A 24,676-nucleotide genomic window follows, 5' to 3' on the forward strand; every position below is an offset into this window, starting at 1 on the left:
CCCAAAGAGTTATCACATATGACTCATGACACACAGTCCTTCTTGGTTTGGGTGAAGCAGAAATGAACCTTCCCTGAACAAAACATTTGAAATTGTAGACATAAATTATCTTACAGTAATGTAGTACAAAGTGTGCTCTCCCTTTTCAAGACAAGATTCAGTGTATTTATGACAAGTGTAATAGAGTAAAACAGCACATGCATGTGATGTTGTTCATTCATACAGAATCAACTGGGAATTCTTTTAACTATGTACAGATAATATTGTTTTCATGGACTCTCCACAGGAACTGCGTAAGAAAAACATTTACAAACTACTCACTAGTTTATTCTGAAATGGTGATAGCTACACATTTGCTATACTCTACATCCACATATTTTAGCCCTGCTACTTGCTATACGGTTTTGCTTCTGACTAAAGTCTTCTTGTTTTGATTCTAACAGGACTGGTAATTTGAGCATTAAGGGAAAAGAAAAGGAGTGTTGCACTATGAAATCTTGTTAACATTTCTTCAACACCAACAGGTATTCAGCTTGGTCTCTTTTTTTGTGCCATATATATATATATATATATATATATGGTTTCTAAACACACTTAATATTAATATATTAAAGTGGAAAATAAACGAGATAAACTTAAAAAAAATCTATATAAATGGAATAAAGACAGGAATGTTAATATAAATATTAAATCAAATTCTTAAAAAATCCATAAAATACTATATTTTATTTCAAATAGTTCTTTTCCGATTGTTTCTCAGGTTGTGGTATAGAGGTAGGGGTGCGAACCAGTCCAGCTTTGAAGTGTCTATACTACTGATTATGAGTGCTATGAAGTGGTTTTAAGGGATGGCAAAGATGAACATTACAGTAACTGTTGGTTTAGGCCTGACTCATTGTAGGATCTGGCCGTTAGCTGCTAGAAGATAAAACCAGGTCTGGCTCCTTGGCTCCCTCCTGCCCACTGTTGCTGTGTCCACAGTTCCCTGTCAACTCTGGGAAGAGGCTGGTCCGAGCAGAGTGACTTGGGGAGCCTGGAGTTGGACTCATGCCTGGCTTCTTGGGAGGGATCGGAGGAGGATGGGTCTTCTCTGAGCGAGGAGTGAGGGGGGAGCGGATGCCCGGAGATAGAGGCCCTGAAGAAGGTGACCTGCCCCCGGGAGGAGATGCTGTTACATTACGGTAGTCTGTACCAAATGGAGAGTTGCTGATTGGTGCCAGCTTGACACCAGCCTGCTGGCTGGTGAAGCGGGACAGCACCTGAGTGACAGTGTTGCGTGCCAGCTGCTTAGCTGTGCTGTGCTCTGGTGGGGGAGGGATGGAGGAGGTGGTCGGGGAGAGGTCCCTGGGGGAAAGAGGGCCCCCATGCTGCTGCTGCTCCAGCTCCGCCTGGCTCTGGAACTTGTGCCTGGCGGCCTGGAATCGCTGGTTGACTCCAGCCTGGTAGGAGGACTGATGGAAGCCTGGGCTGCCCAGACGCTTGGCAAGTACTGGGGAGGAAATAGGTGAAGAGGAGAGGGAAGAGGAGGCTGTGCTGGAGGGAGAGTGAGGATGAGGGTGAGGATGAGGGTGAAGAGGGGAATGCAAAAGTGCTCCTCCCCCATTCTCGACCACCCCTCCATTTTCTGCTCCTCTCCCTTCCTGCGTTGATTCGGTCTCTTTATGAGTGTGATAGCCATTGACCTTTGACAGTGAGGTGGATTTAGGAGTTATCTTTCCATCTGGCTCAGTCTGAACAGAGGTGGACACCACCATCAACTTGGACAGTGACTCTTTCACCTCTGTCACAGCCTCTTTGACCTCTTCTTTACATCCTCCAGTTTCAGCCAACCTCTTCCTCAGCTCCTCCAGCTGTCTTTCAAGCTCCCTACTCCTCTCCTCCTCTTTGCTGATCCTGGCTTTCATCTGCTCTCGTTCTGTATCAAACTCAGCCAGCTGCCTCTCAGACACGGCCTCTAGCTGGCCTGCCTTGCTCTTCTCATCTTCGAGAACCCCCTGGAGCTTTTCCAGGGCCCTGGTCTCCTCTTGGAGCAAGGTGCGAAGTTGGGAGACCTTCTGAGCCTCCTCCTGAGCCAGGCTGCTGGCTCTCTGGAGCTCCAGAGTCAGAGTTGAGGAGAGCTGCTGCTGCTGGGACAGCGACTCCTCCATCTGGCTCACGGCCTGTGCGTGTTCCTTCTCTAACCTACATACTGTTGTACGCTCAACTTCCAACTAGAAAGAGAGGGAGAGAGATACAGGAGTCAAGGCAAGGCAGCTTTTCCACATTTGACCACAAGGAGGCAAAAAAACACTGTTTTGTTACATTAGATCCAACACATGACAAACCTTCCCCTTATATGAAAATACAATTGTTCCCCAAAAGGAGTTTTTGGTATAAAACATTTGGATATGTATTTTGCATCTAACCCACTACAACTGTATAATTGAGTTTGCAGCTACGTGTATCTATATGTATTATTTGCTTTTTTAGAAACACAGCTTATAAAAAGGGGCCTCACTTGGATGGCACAAAGCATTGAGTTTCAAAATGGCTGACATCCTTTGTAGGTGATCAATTCCTGTTTCTCTCCCAACCTTCTTGTCCAAATCCACATATCAAATAAACTGCATTTTACTTTCAGAGTCTGAGGGGACAGAGAGAGTAGCGGTTGTTCATGTTTTGCCGTGTTAAAGAATGATTTGCTCGCAGGGCATGTTTATGGAAAGTTCAGTTTGCCATGAGGTCATTAGAGGGTGACTGGGCAGCTTAAAATCTTTGATGAGTAATAGGTGGGAAATGTGAGGTGATGAAATACAATCTAGTGTATATGATTAGTGTACAAAAAAACAACACAGGCAGGAAAGCCTAAGGAAGAGTGGGAGACACTCCGGAACTCTTTCTTACATAAGGCCCTTGGGCGAAGTTTGTATAGCGGCTGATTGTGTGCTCACAGAGTGTGTGTGCACCAGCTGACCTTGCATTAGACATGGACATCCATTATCTCAGGTTTCCTGAGGCCATAAAGCCCCATGGCTGCTGGACAACTAAACAATGGCCTCTTCCTCCTCTATTTCCTATGGAACAGCCCTGTGCTTGTGCAGACGGGTGCCTGTGTGTGTCTGTACTTTAACAGGGCAAGCCCTCTCCACCTTACTGAGTTACACAATGGAATTGCACTGATGCTTCCCAGCTCAGTCGCTGTGTTTTAAATCCCAGCTACCACTATGAAGAAGGACACTGTGCAGACAGACAGAGGAGAGGGAAAGGGAAGCAGAAAAAATATCTTCCATCAGATGTGCTCGTCTATCAACAAGTGAGAATTGTGAGTACCAGTTTTGCTGAGGCTTGCCATCTTTACCAAACAAAAAACACACAGTACAACATGTACACTTTATATGTTTTACGTGTCATGTCATACCTGTTGCAGCAGTTTGTCTCTTTCTGTCTGCAGCATGAAGGTAAAATCATCACTGTGCGCAGAGTCCTGGGCACGCTGTCGTTTCTCCTCCTCCAGATCAGCTATCACCTATCAAACATACAGCCTGTTGAAACGATTATATGATAAGACATGCAGACATGCAGGTTTCTTGTTGCAGGATCCAGTGCATGAATTTGACATAATTCTCAAACTAGCTAATTACCTTTATTTATTGATTTATTTGTCTTATGAGAAGTTTCCTGACCCATAGAGTATTGTCTCCTGACTAATCAGCCTACACAACTGAATCTGAACCTCCTCTACATTACAAGGTTTTGTCAGTTTCATCAACTCTCTATAGTTCACTCATAGACGGTCTATACGGTTTAGTGTTTATGACTCCCATAATACTCTCAGACCTTGAGCTCTGCTGTGATAAAGCCCCTCTAAGCCCTGTGTGGGCGGCTGCTGTCTGTCTGCCTCACTCCCCCAAGCCAAGTCTACAGGAGGAACATGGAGAAAAATGGATGCACACACATATTCACACACACAACAAGCCTATTGTACAATTGTGAGCCCCAGTCTGTCGCTGGCTGGGTACTCTGGTGGTTGCAGCATCTTCCTGACACGCAAATCTGAAATGCAGTCAGGCGAGCTGGAGAGCTCGCTGAAAGTGTGAGAGTGTGCGTTCACGACTGTGTGTGCATTGCCTCTTACCCTCCTGTGTCTGCTCTCAGCAGCGGCCAACTGTCCCATCATCCTCTCCTGCATCCTCTTGCAGTGAGCCATGACCAGTTTAAGGACAGCCAGAGGGTTTGGGCCCACCGCCCGGCCCTGTAGGTGTGTGTGAGGCTGGGTGAGTGTGTCCTGGCGCTCCTCGGACTCGCTGTCCCGCTGCAGGGCCAGGAATGGATCGCTGAGGTCATACTGGCCGTAACGCTCCTGGACGAAAGCATCTCTGTGCTGAGCCTGATAGATACACACAAACATACAGAACATATGTAATTGTGTTGTTAGGCCGCTCCATTAACTTATACTAACATGCTGAACCTTAACTTGAAAACTTTTCAAGAAAGGATGAAAAATCAATTTTACCAAATGATGAAGCACACACATCTGCATACACACGTGTAGCTCCGCAGGCAACCAAGTGGTAATGAGACAGCAGGTGTTTAAATCTAGCCATGGGCTGTGTATGCCTTTAATGTCTACCTGTGGCATACAGGAACAAAACGTGAATATCTATGTACATAACAGAAAATATGACCAGTGTGTTTGTGTATGTCAGTACATGGATTTGATAGGATGAGGTCTTGTTTCAACACTGCAGCACAAAATGGGTTCACATGAGGCCCAACTGCCAGTGCCAAGAAAAACACAAAGTAACTGTATGTAAGCATACACACACACACACACACACACACACACACTTTTAGGTAATAACTTTAGGTGTTCATATCACCATCGAACATAGACTCGGAAGTGAGTGTGCATCTGTGTCCGTGTGTGCAGGAAATCTGTGTGGAGTGATGTTATTGTGAGTGTGAGCACAAGCAGATGGTCTCTCCCCTCAACCCAAACACAAAGAGGTGAGGCATGGCTGTCCAACCCCCACCAGGGGCAGATGTTAACTCCTCCCCAGGGATGCAGGGGTGAAGGACTGGGGCCATGAAATCAGACACACTCACACACTCACACACACACACACACACACACACACACACACACACACACACACACACACACACACACACACACACAGAGCTGTTTCTAATGAACACGTTAGATTATACCTAAACCAAAAACAAAACAATTGAATAAAAAGTGACAGCGCACTAGTTTAAAGGTATAAATTTGATCCTGAGGGACAAAATATTGCATGCAACCAAACTAATTTCAATTTACCACAAACTATTCAAGCTTGTTTGAGAGAAACAGGCTGGAATGACAACAAACAAATGTGAAACTTGATAGGGCCTTGCTGACCTCACTCCAGGTCATCCTGATATATCATCGGGTGGTCTCATTAGCTACATACAGTGAATAGGTTTGAGTTCTGGAGGCATGCAGGGTCAGCTGGCAGTGCTAGTGATGTAAGCACATGCCACGGAGTTCACTCCACGTGCCTTTGGGGCACCCGTCACTGTCCCCCCATACAGTCCTCATCAGATACCCCCTTCATTCCCCTGCCCAAACATGCATAGCACAGCATTCCTCTGCTAGTTCATCATCATTTCTCAGAAAATGCCACTCTCTACTTCCGCCTCTCTTTTTCTCATATGCTCTCAGACTGTGGCAGGACACACACACACACACACACACACACACACACACACACACACACACACACACCCTGAGGGCATCAGTAAGGAGGCTGTATTGGAGGCTCTTTCTCTGGCTGAACAAAGAATGTGACCCTCAGTGAAGAGATTACAGGACTCCAACAAAGACACTGTCTCAATGCCTTCAGTCTCGTGCATTGTCTCCATGTCTGACCCAGTAGGCTTCAGTGTGTGAGAATGGGTACGAATGTGTGTATGTAGTATGTCTGTGTCTCTTTTTACGTAAATATAAACGTGTGTAAGCCATAGTGTGTATGTTTACCTGTGGATGTGAGCATGTGTTTGTGTGCTGGGCTTTGGAGAAAAGCTGCGAGGCTTCTTCATCTAGCTGGAGACAAAACTGCAGCCTCCTGAGTTAAATAACTGTTTAAAAAGACCAGTAAGGGCCGGGCTGAGATTGGATTGTGTGTGTGCGTTTTGCAGTCCTAGCCTAGGGTCTGGTCTCCCATGGTTTTCTCGGGATAGTTCTGATCATAATGACAGAGTGTGCTTTCCTTTATGAGAGGGCACAACAAGCAAACCCTCTCTGCTGCAAAGCTCTCATTTCTGCCCAACCAGTCATGACAAATGTCTCCACAACTAAGTTGTGGAAATTATATGCTATTAATATACTTTTTCTGTCCTGTGTTTCATCATCAATAATTATGTTTTTGAATTTGCATCAAGTATGTAAGAATTCCTCTACAATTTCATGCAATGTTGTAGCTACTGAAATGGGTGTGCTACAGCTTGTTTGAGCATTGCCTTCTTAAACAGTCTGTATTCTCTGATGCATCCCCGCAGCTGTAATGAGGTGTGAAAGACAACCTGATGCTTTTCACCTGGAAAAAGTCTACCCACAGCTTCAGGGCACAATCATGTCCTTGTGTGTGCTGAAAAGAGCCAGGGAGTCCTGTTTCCTTAGTGAGCTTCTGCAATGACTGTCACACAATGAACTCAGCAGCTAGCAAGGACAAAATTACATCTCTCAATGGTATTGGGTGCATATCTCATGTTACAAATGTTCTGTTTAGCCTAATTAATACTGTGAGTGAAAGAAAAATGGAATTGCTTCCAAAATGAGGATGAATACATGCATGGACGTATCTATATGTGTGTGCATCTATGAGAAGACAGCTGGCATATGTTGCCTGAGTGTGTGCACACCATGCTGCATAAGGTTCTTAGCATGACCGGCTGTCTCCAGAGTAACATCTCAAATCCAGAAGCTTTGCAGTGGGGGTTATGGGAAAAGTATGCATTCCTGGTGAATTAGTCTGCTCTTCAGAGGAACAGTTAGACACACAGAGACAAAAGGACAGCAGGACCAGACCTGTCAGATATGAAAAGCTTAGTTCAAGGAACTTAAGGAGTCCCATGCAAGCGTCTTTGCAACAAGAGTGAAGAGGACAATGCATTCGGGATGAAATAATGAGTTCGTCTTTTAGTTCTATTCTGTTATTTCAAACCTGCAGTGCAAAAAAAGCACAGTGTCAGGTAATTGACAGGCTTAACATGATTAATGTTAACCAAAGAACAAGGAGAACAAAATAGAACAGTAGGTCAGCTGCAGACCCTCTAATGTTGGATTCTGTTCAGATTCATGTCTCGGGCTTCTGTGTTTACTTGGATGAGGAAGAAAGACTTTAGTAGTGCAGTTTATCTCCTGGGGAGTGGACAACTACTCTGCTCTACTTAATAGTGGAGAAGGAAATATAGTCAATGGACTACTTGTCAGCCGTGTTGAATAACAGGCCTTGGCAGGTAAGCGGTATCAGTCCACTGGCTTTCACATCTGATTTAACAGAGCTGGTGAGGCTGCAAACTTGAAAAAGACACAAAGGGCTCTGACCCATTTTGCTGTGTGCTGGTCATTAGAGCATTAAAACATTACAGAACAGTCTGCTGGGGAAACTCGAATCAAATGCGAAATGGGAAAGGGAGCGTGTCCATGGCTACAAACAAAATAAAAGCTCCTGCTTGTACTGTGTTACCTATGAATCAAGTCCTTACAAGATTCAATTTAGTCATTTAACTTATTGTAATAAGACAAGCTCTACACACTAATCATATTAGAATGCTGTGCTTTGAAGTCTTTCTCTTAGGCACCAGTTGAGAAAATGTCAAAAAATGACCATAAGAAACAATGACATACAACAGTGTGCATGCCTTAGTTTGGTTAGAAAAGAGTTTGGTGTGACAGTCTGGTGCTGGGGACTAATGACTATCTAACTAGGAACTTAGGACAACATAATCATTAGCCACACAACACTTTGACAGCATAAGAGTATATTGTATTGTCTTGGGAGAAACAAATTGCACATGTACCTACTTAAAGCTCCATTCATTGATTTTTGGCCACTTGTAGGCAGAAGAACTGTACAACAAGCTAAAAGACAGATGGCCTGACATATTATCGCCTTATGAAGCAAAACTAATTGTACATTTACTTCAGTCAGTTAAGGTTACACTGATAAGTTTGCCCATATGGTGCAGACGGAAAATCCCCACTAACCATTGCAGAAACCAAATCAGGCACTATTGTTTGTTTCCAGCTTCAAACACTATATTGGCAATGTGGTAAGCTGGTGAGGGATCACGCCATTGTTGCGTGGTAGTACAAAGGTAGTGCAGTGATTTTCCCAACATTGCCTGATGATTTTGGTCACTTGGGGTATAATAGTAATTTGAGGGTACAAATGTTGAGGGTACAAAATTGACTTGTAAGAGAGGGTAAGCGTAATTCACTTGCATAGGGTAACTGCCCCAGTGACATGTTTTTGTGCTCCAAAAGAGAGAAAATAAAAGAAAGAGAGAGAGACAGAGAGAAACAGAGAGACAGCGAGAGAGAGAGACGAGATTTTAAGTTTATACATTAACCACAGATGGCATTAAGATAACTGGGAAGACACCAAACAAAACCTTGCTTTACTTTATGGGCCGTGCAATGAGACAACTTCCAAGTAATGTTTAACTGCCTCAGATGCTATCATCAGTGGTTAGTGATGAAACATGGAAGCAGGTGCTCTCACCCTTTGGTCAGGCAATGCTTTTGGAGAAGCACAACATATCATTAGGTGGAACGAGAAAGTGCTCCGGTATTTCTTGAAAGTCAAAAATGAAACAGAAGGAATTCATTGATGCCGACAAGCACAAACTACATAGAGAGAGCAGTGATTTTTCTTATCTCAGACTGGCTGTTGCCTTGGTTTGGCCTAACCTCCTATGTCACTAATTTATGTGTACCAGGCAAATACTCTGCTGTTGGTGAAGGGTGGAGTTCATTACTATTATGAACCTTTATCTTCTTGCTGGGTCTAAGGAGAGGCTGCCATAAAAAGGCATCCTAAGGAACATTATCCAACCTATGTCACTCACGTGGACTAATAATTGCTGTGATTGTGTGTGATGTGCTGTGTGTGTTTCTGTACACCTATTTTTAACAATGAAAGCAAGAAGGTAAGATCAGGTACTTTGATGTCATCTGAGCGTTTTCAGGTAAGGGAGCTTTACTCTCCCATGCCTCAGGCTCAGGCTGTTGATATAGAAGCACTTCACTGACATCATAGGCCAGTGTGCATTACAGTGTTTAATCATATTTTCCCTTTACCAATCTTGACAACATGTCCAAATTGGGCAGTGACTCTTGTAGAGTGACAGAATATACAGTCTTATCTGAACAGCACACTCTAGCCAGGCCCTATTGTTTTATGGAGTCAGGAAAACACGTCAGCCTGCAAAAATAGACAAAGCATTTTAGGATTACAGGATATGACATCATAAGACAAACAAAACAGGCACTGCTGGGCATGACTGCAATGTTTTAACCACACAAACCTGGTGGCCTGGGTAAACAAAAACAGTTAAATCCACTGTCCAACAGCAGTATTTGTTTCACAGCCTGTGACCACAGGGTCTTTTACAAAACGTTGAAGCAGATCCTTGGTGCATATTTCTGAGACATATTTCGAAATCTAGTTCGATATAGTTTGTTTCAGTTTTCAGTGTCACAAGTTTGTTCCCCACAGTGCTCACTTGTTCACTTGCTCACTGGTATTACAGCAGCAGGTGACAACAACAAGTCAAGGGTCCTACCTACTATAGGTCTGTTTTCACGCCTTAAACTGGCATTCCTTTGAGCTACTGAGACCTTGCTCTACGCTGGATTCATGCCAATTATGCCTGACAGAGAGACGATGATAATAGCATTAGTTCCCATATAGATATAGACAATCATCGACTCAAAAGATATGCCACTCCTGTTGGAATGCAGGACCTGTTTCTAGTGTCATGTTCTCAGGAATGTTCCCTCTAGTAAAACTGCTTATCTGTGTCCTTAGTGATGAGAGCTAAAAACAGTACAGTCTGTAGAGACAAGTCCCAAAGGTGACGCCATATTATAAGTAAGTAAGCAAACACAAATTTTTCAGTGGTTTCGGGTGAAGGAAGGGTTAAAGAGGCGCCTGAATGCGGTTGTCCCGAGCAATCGACAGGCATCCCAAGTACTTGCTGCTGAGAGGAGGAAATATTTAAAGGTGGAAAAGAATGGGGAGGATTTGAGAGCCTCTTTTCCTTTCTCAACTGGCCTCACATGCAAGTAAACGTTATCGGCACAACACTGAGTTTGGTTAAGGCGACATGTTAGCTGACAACGCTGAGAAGAAGACTCTAGTTAGGGAAAAACACTGTTTGTGGCATAGCAAGGGGACAAATCACAGTGGGAAAATGAAAGACAGACAGTACAAACAGACACCTGGGTGCCAAATCAGTGCACAGACATAGCGCTCAATATTAGACACATTAGCCCTATCAACCCCTGACACCCCACCCCACCCCTGCAGCCACATGTCTACACACAATCTGTCCTGACATGGACCAGTCAGTAAAAATGGTGTACAGGCCCCCAGTGGGAACAAGGGAAGTCAGTGATTTGAGCCTACAACTCTGTACATCCTCTCCGCAATAAACACCGCAGCCCATAACTGGCCCACCAGAGACCACCAGCATGTGTGTGTGTGTGTGAGTGAGCGAGTGGGCAGATAGGACATGGGTCATGGTCAAACATGAAAGGACCCCCCCTAATGTGGCTGTGTGTGAGGAAAATAGGAAAAAAAGCAGTATAGCTAGAGATATGGAAAGAGGAATAAGTACAGACAACAAGGCAACTGTACATTTCTCCCAAGGGTATGATTGTGTGTGTGTGTGTGTGTGTGTGTGTGTGTGTGTGTGTGTGTGTGTGTGTGTTGAGTTTCGAGTTGAACCCTGGATTCGTCAGATTTGGACAGCTGCCATTTAAGATGCATCTGAGCTGGTGTGGTTTAGAACGGCTTCCCCTCAGGCCCTGGCACTGAAATTCTCTCACTACAGCAAGTCTTTCTTGCTAGATAAACGTCCCTATTGAGGCCTGTTTATCAGACATAGACACGTCATGGTTGCTACTTGTCCTCAACACAACCTCAATCACTACTTCAGACAATGAGTCAAGCATTTAGGGCGGCTTCGTCCACGCATGGAGCAGCTGCTGTGGTCATGAGTGTGTCAGACTAGAGTCAAACTGCTGCAAAGCATTGTAGCTGAAGGAAAGCAATACTCCTTAACTTCAATATGAGTGAATGTGCTGCACAAACCTGAGGATTTGAGGATGTTGACATCTGCAATGTAATGTAAGGTACTGTTCACAACATTCACCTGGGTGATTCAAGCTGTCCAAGTGGACAGTGTAACTCAAAACGTTCAGAGGTTGTCTGAGATGCCCGTGTCCACATATTACGTGTAGTGCTAATGCAAATTCCTCTCTGACTGCCTTGAAAGACCTAGTCTTAGTCTAGTGCCTAGTCATCATCATAGTCTGTGTTTAGGGTTCAAAACACAGTTGGATACAGCGGATTTGCCAGAACCAAACAACTCACAAGGGTTTGAAGTATGCACCCGAGGCAAGGGTCCAAATAGGGCAAATTTAGTTTCTGTTTAGTAGCAGCGGGAGTTTCCCAGATTAAAACAAATGTGCGCACAAATGGTCGCTCAAGACACATTTGAGACACTCCAGGTATGAACTGCAGTCTGTCTGAACTGGGTCTAGACACAATGTGGACATATCCAGGTCTGAATAGTGCCTGATTTGAAAAATAAAAAGGGGGAAAAATGAGAAACACAGATTTCAACTGGTCTGACCGGCAATAATGTTGGTGCTCTGGTGGAATGAAAGGCCAGGGAAACCAGAATGACTCCTGTGCCATTGTCTTTACAAGCTCTGTTTCCTGTTTACACATCCCCTCCCTGTTAGCTCACATTCTTTTTGGGGCCGTAATGCTGAAACAGGTTCATTTTAGTGTGTAAGGATGCCAGTAAAGACAGACAAAAGTTTTTGTTATTTAATGGGTTGCTAGGATGGCTGTAATATTATTTTTCAGTTATAATTATGTATGTATGTATGCTCCCAAACGTGTGCGAGTTGTGCCGCAATGTGTAAAACAGAGTCCATAGCGGGATTTGTGTCTATTAGATGTAGTGGCCAACTCACCCTGAGGGCATGTATGACCACATCCTGGGCCTCCAGCTCTCCCTCCAAGATACTGAGGAGAGTCAGCAGCTCTGCTCTGCTTAGAGCCTCCACATTCATCTTCTCATCCTGGAGAGACAGGGGGAGTGAGAGAGAACATTCTTACTGGTTATTTTTATTACATGACAGAAGCAAATGAGCATAAAACGCACCTAGTTACGAAATAAAAATGCTTCTGGGTATTATAAATGTATTTACGTGTAGCATAGCACTTAGTGGCAGCTTGTCTGAGTGCAGTTTTCAGAGAGTGGCACAGAGCTGATATAGGATGGGACTTGAGGGTCCCATTTGTGGCGTCGCCGGGTTGTGCTCAGGGTTATAAACAGGAAGTCATTAGCATATTTTGCATGCTAAGTTGCTGAGGGACTGAGGACAGTTATCTGCTCAGTCCAAACTGCGTGTCCCCTGCAAAGGTCCTGGGTGCTGCAAATGAAAACAGTGTTAGGCGAATGTGACTGTTTGAAACAGAACACAAACACAAGTTATACGTTATATTAACGTACATCACCCCTGTCCCCACTGCGTTACATTAACGCACCCACCCCCTACTGGACACTTTATCTGGACACTTTACTTTATTCTGGTCACTGCACTGTTTGTTATTTATCTTATTTTTATTTTTATTCTTATTTTACCTTTTATATTCTACTTATTTGTTATCGAAACAATAGCACCATCAGACCACGGCAAATTCCTTGTAATGTATGTTACTTGGCAATAAACAGTTTCTGATTCTGATTCTGATTCTGATTCTTATTTAAGGTGTTAGCCCTGCCGCACTCCATCCACTGTGTCCTGTGATTCATCAGCTAGGTCAAGTCTCGTCACAGAGTCCAGACATAACACACACTTCACACAGCTGACATCATCCTTAAAATTAAGAGAGAGAGACAAAACACAGCTGACTTCATCGTTTAAAGTAAGGGTGAGGTCGCTGTCAGGTCCATGTCTTTCAATAGTGTGGCTGCTCCTGAGTGCTAACCGTGTGTTTGACGAGGTACGTGCAAGCTGTATGAAGACAATTAACAGAAGCTATAATGATAATAACACCGTTCTCTCTTTCACACACCACGAATAAATAAACTGATGTCAGAGTACAGGGGTTCCTCCATAATTCTAAAATCCTCTGCAACATAATTCTTGCAGAAGATTTTAGTGTTTTGATGATGGTGATGGAGAACACTATCTATCATGTGGGTCCCAAATGGTGTTCAATTAAGATGAGATTATTAGCATTTTTCATGCTCATCAAACCATTCAGTGACCCCACATGCCCTGTATGGAAGCTCATGTGTTTGCTATGTTCTTTCCACTCATTTGTTCTGGATTTGTTCCTTGAATTTGTCACTGCCTGTATTAAGATTGAAAGCAACTGTCCCTATCCTCTCTTTAAATAAGGTTGAATCTCAAGTGTACTGTTTACTTTCTTGCAGCAGCGTCCCAGAATTCATTCTCTGTCTCTCCAAAATTCCTCGGTGCACTCTGTGGCTCGCCGCACATTCACAGCAAAGCTACAAAGTGTGAACCCGATATCTGCAAATCAGCTTCCATGGAAAATCATTCTGGCATTCCAGGGATGCCCACACCACAGGAATCATCACTCACGAGTAAATCCCTGAATCCCACTCTGTGTGCCCGCATGGTTTCAAGTGGCAGTGTTGCAGTTTGGCTTTGTGAGTACTGGTCAATGAACTAATAATCAGTAAATATCTTAACAAGGCAAAACAGCAAATGATGACCAAGTCAATACAGAAGATTGTGACAGCTAATTTGACAACGCTAGTCTATGGTGAGTGTCAAACCCCCTTGCTTCTCTGTGGGTGTGTGCATTCAGACACAGCTCCCTGTTTTCTGCTCCTTTTTTCTTTTCTTTTACAGCCATTTTCTCTCAGGTGGCAAACAAAGTCTGGGTTAAACTTTACTCATCCTGGCCCGAGAAACCAGGAAGGGTCTGTGCGTCTCAGTGTGTTCAAAAGCAATAAAGGATCGTTGTGGTTGCCCAGGAACAGCAGAGGGATCCACCTGCCGTCCTGGGCCTTTGTCTGACACAAGGGACTGACTGATTATTTTCCGTGTTGGCAACGTTCAGTTCAATTGCGAAGTGTTACAGACATCACAAAAACACCCAAATTAGCCATTATCTATACACATCGCTTGGAGTGATAATGGTAAAATCAATACTGCATCAATATTACTCAAGTACTCACACCCACCCTGAAAATGAACTCAACGTAAGACCCCTGCATCTCAGCGATTGTTGCTCTTATCTGCTATCTATCTAAATATTATTTTGGCATTATTATCTAGCATGAAGCCCAACCTATTTTACAGCTTTAAAGTTTCAGTTAACCAGAAATGGCAAAGCCCAATACAGTACGAGCAAATATCAGAGACCTGTCTATGGACTTTTTGCATTTTGCTTTTTTCCTAAAAAGCCCGAACAACATGGGAGATAGAATTTCTGGAAGCTAGTATGAAATATTCCCGCAACATTCCGAGTAAACATACCTTCATGCGCTCTGTTCTGGCCGTATTAATTGTTCTCCAGATCCCAAAATGAGGCTCCACAACAGCATGAATCAAAGCAGCCCACTGTCACAGGCGCTCTCGCTCTGAGGCGAGTAGGAACAACAGACGTTCAGTGACGAGGCCGCCAGCCAATCAAAGGGGCGTAGTGCAACAATCTGACCAGTGGCTGGTGGGCATTTTGCTAGGGGGCGGGGAAAAGGGCGTTCCCGGGTCTGTGGGATAAACCTCTTTGTTTCGGACGTCCAGCGTTGATGTCTGTCCACTCCTGTGCCCCTGCTGTTATGTATTTTAAAGTGTTTGCAGATTTAGTCTAATGATGGCACACTGTAAGCGCATGTTTACTAGTTATGATAGATAGTTTCTACGTTTTAAGTGGACGAGTGCACTCCAACTGTGAATTTTTAAAATATAAATTCGATTACATTTCTATGTGCTCCTGCACTGATAATCCGTAATCCTACTTTGAAAACTCGAAGAGCAGGTTATTTCTCAAAATCCCCTTAAAACTGACGCCTCGAGGAGAAGAGGTCTGTCATCGTCTCACAGTGTTTCAACTCCCCTTAATGGCCAAATGACAGTATCGCAGCGCTCTCTGTGACCTGGTGTGGCTGTTGTTGACTGTATCGTGTATACTGCAGGTGTGAGCATGCTGAAGGTGTGTCAAACCTGCCTTACAAGATTGCAGCATGTTTCCACAGTTTACTGTCCTTCAGCTATTAAATCATCTGGAAGACTCAAATCAGTCTTTGATAGGCTATTGGCACTTAACTACAGTTGGATTTATGCATTCATAAATTAAGGTAGGGTTTAGTGGAGTTGCTTTATGTTCATTGTGTAATGTTAAACATCTGCTACATATTGGAGATCATGAGATCAAAATAGTGAAGTAGGAAGTGCTGTTTTTTTTTGTCAAATGATATGGGAGTGTGAGATCATGGTGGGATTCAGCCCCTTGAAACAATGTCTAACATTTAAAAGTAGGCTAGGTATTCAGTGAAATAGAATAGAGAGAGGGAAGGCATTGAATACTATAATTCTTTACCTCTCCTTCTTTTGTTTCTCTAGTACCTTTTTCATAGACCCGGTCTTGTTGAAAAGCAGGAACAGAAACCTGATAGACGAGATGTTTTGGTTAAAGGATCTGCTCCAAATTGTGCACAGTCATTGTCACTGAAAGACTAAAGTTTCCACAACAGTGTTCTCACACTACAAGCCTGCATGCCATTTTCACCTCTGAACACACCAGGCTGCTGATAATCGAGTGTGCTGTGAATCCAGGACACGTGAGGCTCTGGGGAGACATATTTCAGTCAAAGTTCACTCTCATATTCCCTATAACATTTTGAAATATGTAAAGCACTGCAATTACCATCACACAAATCTGTGTTATCACTGACTCAAACAGGTTGTATGCACCATGTGCCACTGCTGTTTTTTTGTAGTTACATGTCACCACGTATCATTATGTCAGAGTATTCTTGTGTCTGTATTTCACTGGCTTTGTATTTTTACAATACAGCTGATTTAGCGTGATGGCACAAATGGCAATGGCAAGCTTACTGCTGGTGGACGAAGTATCCAGATCATCAACAATGTAAAAATATTCAATTACAAGTGCTGCATTCAAAATGCCCCGGTGAGTTATAATTATCAGTTATATTATTGGATTTATTTATTTGTTATTATTACAAATGCAATTTATTTTTGATGCATTGTGTAATTTAGTATAATCTAAATGTTGTAGCTGGTTAATGTGGAGCTAATTTTAACTGCTTTATATACTATTGAGTCATTCGATCTGTACCATTGCATCATACATTATAAATGGATCATATCTTTTGTTTGAAAATCTTATTTTGCAAAGTAACTATAGCTGTCAAGTAATCTTGATTGAGTCAAAAGTACAACATTCACCTCTTAAATGTAGTGGAGTAGAAGTATGAAGTAGCATAAAATGGAAATTATCAACAGTACCTTAGACAAGTTAATGCAATTAGTTACTTACTTTCCACGACTACCATTACATTTTCCAACTAAACTCACCCAGTTTTCCTAAAATTACAGATGACTAGATTAGATACAGCTAAAGGTTTGTATCGCACCTGTCTCAAAAAGCGTGACAAAGCACAGAGACCACACATAGACCAAATGAAATCTGAGGATTTTTATTAGATAGAGGAAAAAACACTGTCACAAATGAGACATGATTGTGAGCGTATCAGTAATGTTTCCTAAACCAAGCCCTCTCAGGTGCACTTTGTGACAAGCTCTCAGCTCCACCCTCTCTAACTTGAGATAAAAGATCAAAGAGCACAGCCAGCCAGAAATGAGCCAAGCTGGACCAACTATAATTGAGCATATTTAAACTCTCTACAATCAGTCTTTGCAATATAATAGTATTCATGAATATTTGTAACAATAATGTAGAATTTTATCCTGTTATAAAAGGATATAACTGTGTGTACATAGTAATAACATATTGCAATTTAATTATGTAGCACACGTGTGACGAGGCACGCTTTAGAACAGTAATGGTGCTTTCGCATGTTGGCATTCTTTAATATTTAAGATCAAAAAGATTATAACAAATTATTTAGTCCATTAAAACACATAGAGAAAAAACTAAACTGTGTCTGTACATCAGAGTTACATAAAACATCAACAGTGGTTTGTTTAGTAGAATCAAGCTTTTGGAGCCAAGTTTTTGGCTGGGCTTTATAGTTTTTGATTCATTTGATAGTGAAGCAGTGAAGAACTACAGATAATCAGAGTTAGCTTGAGGGAGAAACGGCAACGATTGTTCTGGGCTCCAGCTTCAGTTTGATGGGATTCTTGGGGTTAGTAAATCCATCAACTCCCAGCTCCATTGGAATCTAGGAAAACAAGAAATATGTCACAAATGAAGCTCAAATCCATTGACACCAGTCATACATAAAAACATCTGGTAGCGCTTTAGATTATGACCTGTAGTGCAATTCTTCATTGTTTACAGCGTAATTATTTGAACGGTGTACCAGTATAGTCCATACCGATACATATATGTAGGTACAGGTACCTATTCTATTATTACGGAGTACCGTGCAATCATTTTTGAGCAACTACTATAGGTGTTTGGGGGAAGATGGGATAATGAGTACTGTAACATTTTATACACCTGCAATGACTTCTTTCAAAATGATCATATACTGCTTTACCTACACTGGAGGGGTACACGTGATAGCAAAAGGAGGATGGGCAAACTACAAAGTTCCTAAATAACTGCGGAGTACGTTTGCGTTTTTTACATTGCCACACAGAGGTCCAGGTCAGGAACATACAGCCGACCTATAGCCTTTATGTTACTGTGTATGTTGTAAAGTAGACCTACCTACATGATGTTACAAATACCTACAGTATAAAGGACTTTTTAGTTCCCATATTGTTACCTCTGTATTCCCTGACTTCACATATTGTTCCCTTGTAACTACATATATGTATCGGTATGTACTGTACTAGAAAACCGTGAGTACAGATAATTCCACTGTGAACTAGGAAGAATTACGCTGTACTTTGCGGGCTGTACAGTAAAGTGTTGCTCAATTTATCACTATTTTAAGACCACAAATACTGAAAATGTCTTCTCACATCTGTCTCCTTGCATGTGACAAAGCTGAAGTCCTGAAGGATCTCCACTATGGCCAACTTCATCATCAAGTTAGCAAATCGCATGCCAATACAGTTCCTTGGCCCTGCTCCAAAGGGTAGGAAGGCATAAGGGTCCACGTTGTCTTTGTTCTCTTTGCTGAACCTGAATAAAAGATGAACAAATATCTTAAGTTGATTAGCAAATGACTAAGTTTGAGTTAAATCTGACCTTAATTTGCCATTAATCCAATACAGTACCTTTCGGGTTTGAAGGCCTCAGGCTCAGGCCACAAAGAAGGATCACGGTGCAGAGTATAGACTGGTATCATGACAACAGTTCCTTTAGGGATGGTCACACCGTTCATATCCACAGAAGCTTTTGACATTCTCTCTAATCGATTAGCAATAGGGTACAGCCTTGATGACTCATTCATCACCATGTCCAGGTATTCCATCTGCATCAGGGCTTCATAGGTTGGCCGAATCTGGAGCGAGGTATAGTATAAAGTAGTTTTTAGTTGGTAGCACAGAACCAGTTGTTGATACAAACAAAATTAGTTAGTTAGAAAAAGTATTAGTAAGAAATAAATTTGTTAGAAAAGTAACCTTTTCTGGGAAGGTTTCGTCAATCTCCTCTTGCAAGGTCTTTTGGGTGTGCGGGTGGGTTGCCAGGTTGTAAGCTAAAAATCCCAATGTGCTGCTACTGGTTTCATAGCCAGCAAAGATGAATAACATGGCCTGAGAAAGGATCTCATGATCAGTCAGCCCTGCAACACAAACACACCATGATTAAACTGCTATCACTATCATGATAATAGTCACAGTAATGGACATGAAACTTTCTAATATCTGACTGCATGATTATGGCACTCAGTGGGTTGTCACTGGTCTTTGACTTGGACTTTAAACTGGAAAAAGATGACTGGACTGGAAACAACGTCAAAGTTCTCCTAAACTATCAACCAACATAAGTCAACTTTGACTTAGTTCAATTTTTAAGTTACGCAATGTTACCTACGTACGTGAGTTACGTAAGACACGCAAGTTATGTAAGTCACATGACTTTGCTTGTCACCTGACCCTTTCCTAACCTTAACCAAGTAGTTTTGTTGCCTGAACATAAGCCTTCTGAACCTACTAGTAGGTGTAGCAGGCCCTGATAACCCATATCTCTGAGGGTGATAACCACTGTTACCGCCCATTCAATCGAGTGATAGCATTCCAGTCGGGTGGTAATACACACATTATTCAACTAGAGCACAATGAAATCGACCCTTGATATCTTGAAAGTGACCCTTCAGCCATGACTACAAACAAAGTCATGAGCTTTAATTTCTCCATCTGGTTTCCTTCTCTACCTTTTTGGGGGCTCGTATCCTCTTTGTTGTTCTCTGAAGTCTGAGAGTCCACCATCAACTGCATGAAGTCCACTCGGTTCTGCAAGACAAAAACAAGTAGAAATCCTATTTTGATTTTCCAATTTGTGTTCAAGGGAAAGGTTAAACTAAACCAACATCAAATCCATGGCAGCTATACACTTCATACACATTACTTTGTGTTGATTCTTATTCCGGTCTGATTTGATTGACTTTAGGAAGTTGTAGAAGAAATCCAACACTTGAGCAGGGAAGAGTGACACATCCATCTTCTCAAAAATTGGCCCCAAAAATGGAAACAGAACTGAAATTAATAAGAATTGAAAAGATATAGTTAATTCAGGGCTCAAGAAGACAAGATAGACATTCTGGTTACAACATAATGTTTTTTACATACCCAAAATTACAAGCAAGGGATTCAGGAAGTTGAACTTGACCATTCTCTTAATGTTTGCTACAAAAGGATCAGAGGGACGGTTGATGGAATCAATGTCCACGCTGAAGGCAGTGCTGGTCACAACATCCATACTGTAAGGTCCAAACACTCTGCAAAAAAGGCAAACATGTAATTCCAATTGACTGATTGACTGGAATAAAAGTAGGAACAAGAAACATGTTAAACCATTCAAATGTTTGTGTTAAGAGATGTTGTTTCCTATTTACTGAATAGCACAAATAACAAAATAAATTACCAAAACTGAACAATACTGATGAGTCTGTGTCCAAATTTCATCACAAACAATAACATCACTCACTCTTTAACCTCTATGACTTCACCCGCCTCTACTTTCTTGGAAAGACTCTTGATCAGGTTATTTGAGTGCTGCAACATGATCTTGTACATCTGCCCAAAAGTAAATAACGAAATCATTAAATCATTCAATATTTACATGCAGGTATCATGGACCAACAGTGAACAATGCACAAAAAAAAGAATAGTGCACATTAAAAATATGTTAAAGCTGCAGCGTGCTTTTTAACCTCTTTCAGTCGTCCGCTGGTGAATGACGGAGAGAGTACACTGCGAATCCTCTTCCATTCCTCATCTTCTACTATTGATACAGCATCGCGTAAGGGTCCATTGAGGCCAAAATCCTAAACCACACACACACACACACGGAGGAGGCCTTCTTTACTTTATGTTCTTGAATTAGTATTGAGGTATTAAACTTGGGAAATTGCCTCTACAGTGTTTTTTCCTTACCCGTCTGTTGGTGAAGACAGAATAACACTCTTTGACCAAGATCATTTTGATCATAGCTGTGTCCATTATACCCAGTACAGGCTGCCTACCATCATAGAACCTAGTGATGCAATAGCAGATATTGTAGCAACTCAGTTACAGCCTGGAGCATTACATTAGAAATGTATGGTATGATATATTCCTTCTTCATTAATATCAAACAACATATGCACACACACTTACCCCCACACCTTTCCATATTTCTGAAAGCAGTTGGTGTCAAAATTGTGGATGCCCTAAGGGATAAAATGAGAGACAAAGGTATCATAACAGTCAAAACCATTAACAGCTGTGTGTCCGCTTAGATCACTGTACCAATGTGGCAAATGCGTCTCACCTTTCTGTACTCCAAAAATGTCCCAATAAAGGGCAAAGGTTTGGGGCCACGAATGCCTATTTTCTTGAAAAAGCCATATGGAGCATATCCATACCTGAGGATTAAAAGCAAGATTAGAAAAGCTAGACCAAATCCATCTATTATTACAAAAGTAATTTTATACCCTGTTCTTTAGTGAAATTCCTCCAGGCCTTATTTCTTCCATGCTTTGTCTTTGTATGGATTTGTTTTTGTCAAGTTAAAATAAACACTTTTTTTGATAAAGAATTTTGACTTGTATTGCAATTATTATTATAATTATTTCTTTGTTTGTTTAACAAATACTAGGATTATACTAGTTATACGTGTCACATAACTGTATCTGTCATACTATCATAGTAAACCAAAATGTTAGATTGTCCTGATCTCCTGGCATTGTCCTGTCTATTATATTGCACTATTTAATTGTTTCTATAGTTATTATATTTTCTTTGTATTATGATTATCTGAATAAAGCTTTTTGGCTTGTGCTTTTCATTTTCTTAACTCAACATTAAAGAGTAGTTGTAAACGGTAGTGTTATCTAGTACTGAAACAATAAAACTGCCTGGTGGTAAACTGGCCATTTTATGACGCACATTTTACAGCCCTTATGTCATTTTACCTCAGTGAATGTCCACTTTATTTGTTATGAGTCACACTCCCACAGATGGTCACATAAATGGTCCTAATGTCAGGCTGTAATTTGAATTCACTGCTTACTTATTACTATTAAATGACATGTCAAAATGTCTGCTACGGTCTATACGGTCTATTGAAATTGAATGCAGCCTTTACTGTGTTATTAGCGACATCTGTGCGTGACCAGTCCAAATGTCTGCCTTGGGAAGGATTTATAACTCACACAGGTGATCTTTAATCATTTGGCTGATTAGACCTCTTCTCAAGACTGTGTGGGAGAGTACAGACTGAGCTTGACTGACATCTCCCAGACTCCCCTTTTGGCTCTGTTGCACCTGATCAGGTGGGACAGCATTACAATCCTTATTAGTACATGAGGTCTGGCCCTTCAATCTGACCAAAGGTGTGATCAGCCACAATAAATAAAAACACCTGTGTGGATGTGCATGGCCTTTACATTCACATTACTAAAACTAAGAGTTTCACTTTAAAATAAACAGACCAAACCAGTATGTATATTTTCATTGCAGCCTTAAATTATAAAATAAATGCTTAAAGATTCATTAGTACATGAAAGCTATATTAAACTGATTTCAAATAAACCAATTTGTATTCTTTATATTCCTACACATATTTGCTAAAGGACTCGCGGCTCTATCCAAAGCCCTTGGTACACCCACGCGTGTGTTTTCTCTTATTTTGCCTGATTGACCTCTTCTCAGGACTGTGTGTGCATGTGGAGACATCTCCCTTTCTTTCCGGCTGCACATGTTAGGGTGCGACAACGTTTACTTTTGCCATTGTTATTGGTACAGTACACGGAGTTTGGTCACCTCAGTAAATCATCCTGAGAGAAAAACACCTGCGCAGGCGTGCAGAGCCTTTAAAATATTTATAGTATTATAATGTAATACCTAAATCTAAGTAAGGCGCTTATTTAGAGGGAAATCCACCCTCAACAGAAACTATATATTGAGTACACATGTTGACTTTTTTCTTTGACATTCAGCTGCAAATCCTCAATTGCACCTTTTAAAACAGAATAGCTTCAATGACATGTTGTCTCCCACGTGACTGTATAAAGAGGGGACAGTTTAAAGATCAGTTTGTTTTGGAAGAAATGGAAAGAACAACTAAATAAGCCTGAACTTCTCTGCTGACAGACTGACTAGTTCCCACCGCGCAGCAACTCGATCTGGTTGCGATTTCAGACTTCACTTAACGGCCTGAAGTTAAACAAAACCACGTTTAAAAATACTTCCACAGCCGCCGCCTACAAGGAGCTGGACCAAAAGTAAACAGCAACATTGATTAATTCCGCTTCTATGTGGAATCGGTTCAATTGTTTGGAGAACTTCCTCCAAGCAGTTTTAAAAGACAGAGATAAACACGACCGCATACTCACACTGCGATGAGAGTAACGACAAATGCTATTAAAGTCCAGGTCTCGGTGGAAAAGTCCGGGAGAAAGCCCATCTTCCCTCCTGTGCACACCACTGACGACTGAGATCAACCACTTCCCACTTTTAAATGTTTACCGGACAGAGAGGCGGGCTCACATAACTGGAAAAAGTGCAAGTTACGTAAGATCATATCTCCACCATCAGTTCAAGTTGGTCCAGTCTAGATCACTTGTACTGAACTGTGATTGTAGGTGACCTAATAAATGACCATTATCCTATTTAACAACCTGCATTAAATCTCCTAGAACTCCCTTACAAGTCATTTCATCTTCTAATTGTTTCCTCTAAAGGGTTTAAATGGCCCTGACAGAATAATATCCTTATGGTGATATGCTTGCTTCCTTTTCATCAGAAGTTGAAACATCATTATTTTAGGAGGTAATGCATAATTAAACATTCTAAAGTGTTAACACAGGGCAACAGATAACATTTTAAATAGTTTATGACCACTTGCAAACCATTTCAAACCATGCCCAATTCAACTGACTCACAGTAAGTAACGGAGCTATTTCACCAGAGAGTGTTAGGCCAGTGGAAAAGCAGGTTTGTAGTGAGCCACTGTGGAATCGTATTGTTGTTGTGTATTGGTATTGAAGTTATTGGAATGCGAACAAGAGGAGAAAATCCTGTGGAAACCCTGTGTCCACCTCCAACTTTGCCTGAATAATTGTTTTATTCTCTCTTTTCACAGACATGGTCTGAAATTTGGTTCAGGTCAAATGGCTTAGAATGGTATTGATATAGTAGATGCCAGGTGTTTCATCCCCCCCCCCCCCCCCCCCCCCAAACAAAGGCAGTACTGTACTGTAGGAACAGTGAGAATAAATGATGGCAATGATGACGGTGAAAGAAAGTGACACACAAGTATCTTCGCCAGATATTCCTGTCTGAATGACATTAAATTTACACTCGCCCACTGTTAAACAGGCCTTTTTCTCAGCCGACAAAGCTATAACATCAATGATAGCTTTGATCTACTCAAGTGTGCCAGGAAACGATGACAGTGTGACAGTGAGCCAGCATGCAGAATACCAGAAGACCCTGAAACTGAAGCAGCTACACTATATTGCCAAAAGTATTCACTCACCCATCCAAATAATTGAAATCAGGTGTTCCAATCACTTCCATGGCCACAGGTGTATAAAATCATGCACCAAGGCATGCAGA

The 24,676-nt window shown here is 41.9% G+C and overlaps 2 protein-coding genes across 4 annotated transcripts; both read right to left on the reverse strand.

The window, feature by feature from the left end:
* Positions 1 to 680: 680 nt before the first annotated feature.
* cttnbp2nlb (CTTNBP2 N-terminal like b) lies at positions 681 to 14,865 on the reverse strand. 2 transcript variants are annotated; one of them, XM_070910704.1, is made up of 6 exons: positions 14,786 to 14,865; positions 12,476 to 12,700; positions 12,239 to 12,346; positions 4,115 to 4,366; positions 3,398 to 3,505; positions 681 to 2,210 (listed from the first exon to the last, which is right to left on the reverse strand). In XM_070910704.1, the coding sequence occupies exons 2-6, from the start codon at positions 12,482 to 12,484 to the stop codon at positions 912 to 914; spliced, it is 1,776 nt and encodes a 591-aa protein (XP_070766805.1). In that variant the 5' UTR covers positions 12,485 to 12,700; positions 14,786 to 14,865; the 3' UTR covers positions 681 to 911. The 2 variants fall into 2 exon arrangements, with proteins under 2 accessions (XP_070766805.1, XP_070766806.1); XM_070910705.1 differs by lacking the exon at positions 12,476 to 12,700 and having other exon boundaries at positions 14,786 to 14,833.
* Positions 14,866 to 16,955: 2,090 nt separating this feature from the next.
* On the reverse strand, positions 16,956 to 23,573 carry LOC139289290 (cytochrome P450 3A30-like). 2 transcript variants are annotated; one of them, XM_070910866.1, is made up of 13 exons: positions 23,452 to 23,573; positions 21,387 to 21,480; positions 21,233 to 21,285; positions 21,011 to 21,110; positions 20,788 to 20,901; positions 20,562 to 20,650; positions 20,204 to 20,352; positions 19,983 to 20,110; positions 19,789 to 19,867; positions 19,037 to 19,197; positions 18,689 to 18,915; positions 18,431 to 18,593; positions 16,956 to 17,679 (listed from the first exon to the last, which is right to left on the reverse strand). In XM_070910866.1, exons 1-13 carry the CDS (start codon positions 23,520 to 23,522, stop codon positions 17,578 to 17,580), a joined length of 1,530 nt encoding a protein of 509 aa, XP_070766967.1. In that variant the 5' UTR covers positions 23,523 to 23,573; the 3' UTR covers positions 16,956 to 17,577. The 2 variants fall into 2 exon arrangements, with proteins under 2 accessions (XP_070766967.1, XP_070766968.1); XM_070910867.1 differs by having other exon boundaries at positions 20,204 to 20,393; positions 20,594 to 20,650; positions 23,452 to 23,549.
* Between the last annotated feature and the right edge of the window lie 1,103 nt (positions 23,574 to 24,676).

Source organism: Enoplosus armatus, chromosome 8, assembly GCF_043641665.1.
Source record: "Enoplosus armatus isolate fEnoArm2 chromosome 8, fEnoArm2.hap1, whole genome shotgun sequence".
Classification (NCBI taxonomy): Eukaryota; Metazoa; Chordata; class Actinopteri; order Centrarchiformes; family Enoplosidae; genus Enoplosus; species Enoplosus armatus.